We start from the raw sequence: 5,350 nt of genomic DNA on the forward strand, positions 1-5,350 counted from the left end.
GTTGGCGGCCTAGGGTCAATTTTAAAGGATTGTCCTTAGTCCGGTCAACAGTCCAGGTTGTCTTTGAGGGTCCGATGAGGTCTGAGAACGGGTCCACCGGTTTGGCGTGGGTGTAATGGATCCAGGAGGCGATTCTGTCTACTTTGATGGCCGTAGGCATTGTCAGGATGACCTGGAAGGGTCCTTTCCACCTGGGTTCGAGTCTCCTGCCGATGATGTTTGACGAGGACCCAATCCCCGGGTCAGAATTGATGAGGAATAGGCGGGGGTCCAGTCTCATAAAGTTCTTTTAATTTGGGCCATACATCTTCATGGACCCTCTGCAAGGCTTGTAAGGAGAGCAAGAGTTCAAGACCATAATCGTTCTCAGTTTTGACAAGGTCATCTTTTAGGTTAAGGATGATGGGGGGTGGTCTACCATGCATTATTTCATAGGGTGTGAGTCCCAGTTTGTATGGGGAGTTACGCACCCTGAACAGAGCGTAGGGGAGAAGGACTACCCACTTAGCGCCAGTCTCCATGGTCAATTTGGTTAGGGTCTCTTTTAATGTTCTGTTCATTCTTTCTACCTGCCCTGAACTTTGGGGTCGGTATGCACAATGTAATTTCCAATCAACCCCAAGTATGGAAGCCAGTCCCTGACTTACCTTAGAGACGAATGCAGGTCCATTGTCTGACCCCATCATTACTGGAAAACCATACCTGGGCAGGATTTCTTCCAGGATCTTTTTGGCTACAATCTGCGCCGTTTCATTCTTGGTTGGAAAGGCTTCGGTCCATCCTGAAAAGGTATCTACAAAAACTAGCAAATACTTATATCCATATTTTCCTGGTTTTACCTCAGTGAAATCTACTTCCCAATAGGTCCCCGGTCTGCTCCCTCTTTGTCTTGCCCCTGATGTCTGAGGATTACTACTCGCATTGTTGAGTTGGCACACAGTACATTTAGTGACTACTTGATCAACCTTATCGGAGACATTTTTGATTCTCAGTCCAGTCTGTCTCATTAAATCTAACATTCGCCGGGAACCTAGGTGGGTGCTGTGATGGATCCGCTCTAGAACCTGCCATCCTAGCTTCTCTGGGAGTATAGTGTTGTTCTTGGAGTCTTTCCACCAGCCATCTTTGACTCGGGTCATAGGAAGTTTACTCATCCATTGAAGATCGCTTTCTGAATACTCAGGGCTGGGGGGCAATTCCCGGGGCCCGGGATCTGGCAGCTGTAGGGTCAGTAATTGCGCTGGGGGCCGAGCTATGTTTTTTGCAGTCCGATCGGACAAATTGTTGCCCTGGGAAACTGGGTCGGTTGTCTTCTGATGTCCTGGGCAATGCACAATTGCTAGCTTTTTGGGTTCCCATATGGCTGCTAGTAGGGCTAGAATCTCTTCTTTATTTTTGATGTCTTTTCCTTCAGCCGTGAGGAGCCCCCGTTCTCTGTGTATCGCCCCATGTACATGAGCGGTGGCAAAAACATATCGGCTATCAGTGTATACGGTTAGCTTGCGATCTCTTCCTAACTTTAGGGCCTGGGTTAAGGCTATTAGCTCAGCCTTCTGGGCCGAGGTTCCGGGGGGTAGAGCTTCTGCCCACACCACCTCGGTCTCTGAAGTCATGGCTGCCCCCGCACACCTTTGTCCTTGGTGAACGAAGCTGCTTCCATCGGTAAACCAGATGGCGTCTGCGTCTGATAATGGCTGATCCTGCAAGTCCTCTCGAATCCCATAAACCTGTGCCAGTATGTCAGTGCAGTCATGAAATGGGGTCCCCATGTCTGGATCTGGCAGCAGTGATGCTGGGTTCAGGGCCGTCGGGGGGGGGAGTGAAGATGATCCTGTGGGGGTTCAGTAGCAGTCCCTGGTAATGAGTGAGTCGGGCATTGCTCAGCCATCGGTCAGGCGGCTGTTTGAGGGTGCCTCCGATGGCGTGCGGGCTGGTGACTTGTAGTTCTTGGCCCATGGTCAGCTTATCAGCGTCTTTTACCATCAGGGCAGTGGCTGCAATCATCCGGAGACAGGGTGGCCATCCGGCGGCCACTGGATCTAACTTCTTAGATAGATAAGCGACTGGCCTGCGCCAGGGCCCCAAATGTTGGGTTAGCACCACCTTAGCTATGCCCCGGCTCTCATCTACATATAGGTGGAAGGGTTTGGAAACATTGGGGAGTCCCAAGGCAGGTGCTGATAGCAGGGCAGTTTTGATTTGCTGGAAGGCCTGTTCGGCTTCTTCCGTCCAACTAAAGGGTTGGTGATCTTTTGTTGCGTGGTATAAGGGTTTTGCTAGTTCAGCAAACCTTGGTATCCATAGTCTGCAGAACCCAGCCGACCCCAGGAATTCCCTCACCTGTCATGGTGTCTGCAGTCTGGGAATACGAAGGACGGTTTCCTTCCGGGCATCCGTTAGCCAGCGTTGACCCCCTTTCAGTAAGTAACCCAGGTAAGTTACCTCTGACTTGCAGATCTGAGCCTTTTTTGCTGAGGCGCGGTAACCTAAGGTTCCCAGAGTTCGCAGGAGACCTTCGGTTCCCTGGATGCAGGTTTTGGGCGTCTCGGCAGCTATCAAGAGATCATCAACATACTGCAGGAGAGTTATATTTGGGTGTTGTCTGTACTCACTTAAATCTTCGTGTAGAGCCTCGTCGAACAGGGTCGGAGAGTTTTTGCATCCTTGCGGTAGTCTGGTCCAGGTGAGTTGGCCATTTATGACCCTGTCTGGATCTGTCCACTCGAATGCAAATAGCTCTTGACTTTTAGGCGCTAGTGGTAGGCTGAAAAAAGCATCTTTTAGATCCAGAACAGTATACCATTGTTTTTCTGGGCTGAGGGCGCTCAAGAGAGTATAGGAGTTAGGAACGGTTGGATGTATGTCCATCACCCGCTTATTGACTTCTCTCAGGCCCTGCACTGGTCTGTATTCCCCACTGTTGGGTTTGCGCACGGGCAGCAGGGGGGTATTCCATGCTGAGTGGCAGGTGCGTAGGACCCCGAAGTCAAGGAGGCGGCGGATATGCGGTGTGATGCCATTTTTGGCTTCTGCGGGCATAGGGTATTGGCGCACGCGGACGGGGTCCATCCCGGGCTTGACCTCTATAAATAGGGCTGGGCGATGTTTTGCTAGCCCCATACCACCCGTTTCTGCCCACGCGTCTGGGAAGCGTTGAAGCCAGGGCTCGATACCCTGATCCAGAGGAGTGGGTTTCTGATGGAGCCTGTATTCATCTTCCAGTCTCACAGTGAGTACAGATATGGGTTGGTTGTGAAAGTCAGTCACTGTGGGTCCTCCCGGTTGGAAATGAATTTGGGCCCCCATTTTGGTAAGCAAATCCCTCCCCAACAGGGGGCAGGGGCTGTCGGGAATGACCAGGAAGGAGTGGGTTACCTTCCCAGTCCTTAAGTCTACAGTCCTTTGAGTTGTACAAGGGTACGTTTTTATTCTGGTGGCCTCTTGTATCCAGGATGATTTTTCAGATACTTTTCCATGGGGCTTGACCAGAACTGAGTGTTGTGCCCCGGTGTCAACTAGGAACTGGACCGGGATCCCCTCCACTTGCAACATTACCCTAGGTTCGGGGAGGGGATCCGAACCCCATCCTCCCTATTCTGTATCTTGGGTAAACAGTATGGGGGCTGTTTTAGGCTGCCATTGTCCTTGGCTGGGGCGGGGTTGTGTCTTCTTGGGGCATTCTCGTATCCGATGGCCTTTTTCTTTACAATAGGCGCATTGATCTTTATCTAAGTGCCGCCTGGGAGGGCGTGTTGTTTGAGTGCCTTCTGGGGGTGGCTGTTCTTTCTGGACTATAGCGGCCAGGACTTTAGTCATTTTCTCTGTGGCCTTGATCTGTCTCTCTTCTGGGGCGTCCCTGTTGTTGTAGACCTGTTGTGCTATACGGAGCAGATCCTGGATCTGTTTACCTTCTAAATCCTCTAGCCTTTGGAGTTTTGTTTTGTTTTTTTTTGTTGTTGTTGTTGTTGTTGTTGTTGTTGTTGTTGTTTTTTATGTCAGGAGCTGCTTGATTTGCAAAGGACATAACGACAGCAGCCTGGTTCTCAGGGATTTCTGGATTCATGGGGGTAAACTGTCTAAAGGCTTCCATTAGTCTCTCTAAGTAAGCAACTGGACTCTCTGTCTTTCCCTGTACGACCGAATATACCTTAGCCAAATTGGTGGGCTTGCGAGCAAGAGCCTGGAGACCCGCCATCAGAGTCTGGCGATAAATGAGTAGCCTTCCCCTACCTTCTTGCCGTGTTGTAGTCCCATTCATCCTATGGAGGTCTGGTTAGGGGGAAAGGCGCATTAATGAGGTCAGGGTTAGATGTCGGCTGACCGTCGTCTCCGGGAACCAGCTTTCTTGCTTCTAATCGGATCCTCTCTCGCTCCTCTGTAGTGAACAGGATGCGGAGGAGCTGCTGACAGTCGTCCCAGGTGGGCTGGTGGGTGAACATGACACTGTCTAAAAGAGCTATTAGGTCTTTAGGGTTATCAGAGAATTGAGCGTTCTGTGTTTTCCAGTTGTACAGGTCACTGGTGGAAAAGGGCCAATACTGGAGTCGGGGGTTGCCTGTTTCATCTGGGGGTCCTATTTCCCGCAGGGGTAGGGCCACAGTGGAGCCGGGGAGGCGAGGGTTTGGCTCACGCTGGGTGCGTCCGCGGGTTCGGCCGGCTGGCCCCTTGTGGTTGGTTTCGTTTTCAATGGGGCCCGGCGCGGCTGCTGCCTCCCGTCCTCCTGGTTCCGGCGCAGCTGCCGCTTCCCGTCCTCCCGGTTCCCCTAAGGGGGGCAACTAGCGGGGCGACTGGCGGGGCGGCTGCTGCGGGCAGGGCCTGGGGTACGAGGGGACGGGGATGATAGGATGGAGGGTCTAGGGATAGTAGGTCCTGACTATCGGTCAATATGGGATACAAGGGTGCGGATGGCGTCTTTGGCTTTGGGGGGGGTCTGCGGGCCTCATGGCAAGGGCCTTACATGCTCCTGATGACAGGAAGGGGGCCAACCAAGGGGGTGGATTTCCTACCAAATCTTGCCATACTAGAATGTAGGGAATCTGATCCGGGTGCCCCTCGCGACCCGGTAGAAAAATCTTTGACTTCACCTTAGCGATTATAGGGAGGCAAAAAGTTCCTTCGTGTGGCCATCCAACGCTGAAGGTTGGCCATTCGGAGCGGCAGAGGGTTATTAATTTTCCCCTCTGGATGTCTAGACTCAAATTCTGTCCTCTGGTTCTAACATCCCTGAAGTTAGCAACAAGGAGAGAAAGAGGAGTGCTTTGAGATTGGCCCATCTGTATCCTGGAGGTGGAGAAAAGGACTGAAAGGAGAGATAGTAAAGTTAGGAGGATTCCCGGTTGTGCCAGGCCAG

At 52.0% G+C, this 5,350-nt stretch overlaps 1 protein-coding gene and 1 pseudogene across 1 annotated transcript; both read right to left on the bottom strand.

The window, feature by feature from the left end:
• Positions 1–242: 242 nt before the first annotated feature.
• LOC121024481 (uncharacterized) lies at positions 243–1,769 on the bottom strand. The gene has a single exon (XM_040466715.1). It carries the CDS (start codon positions 1,767–1,769, stop codon positions 243–245), a length of 1,527 nt encoding a protein of 508 aa, XP_040322649.1.
• Positions 1,770–3,703: 1,934 nt separating this feature from the next.
• On the bottom strand, positions 3,704–4,775 carry LOC121024480 (uncharacterized; annotated as a pseudogene).
• Positions 4,776–5,350: the final 575 nt, after the last annotated feature.

This window comes from Herpailurus yagouaroundi, unplaced genomic scaffold (assembly GCF_014898765.1).
Source record: "Herpailurus yagouaroundi ecotype Mexico unplaced genomic scaffold, PumYag 65175, whole genome shotgun sequence".
Classification (NCBI taxonomy): Eukaryota; Metazoa; Chordata; class Mammalia; order Carnivora; family Felidae; genus Herpailurus; species Herpailurus yagouaroundi.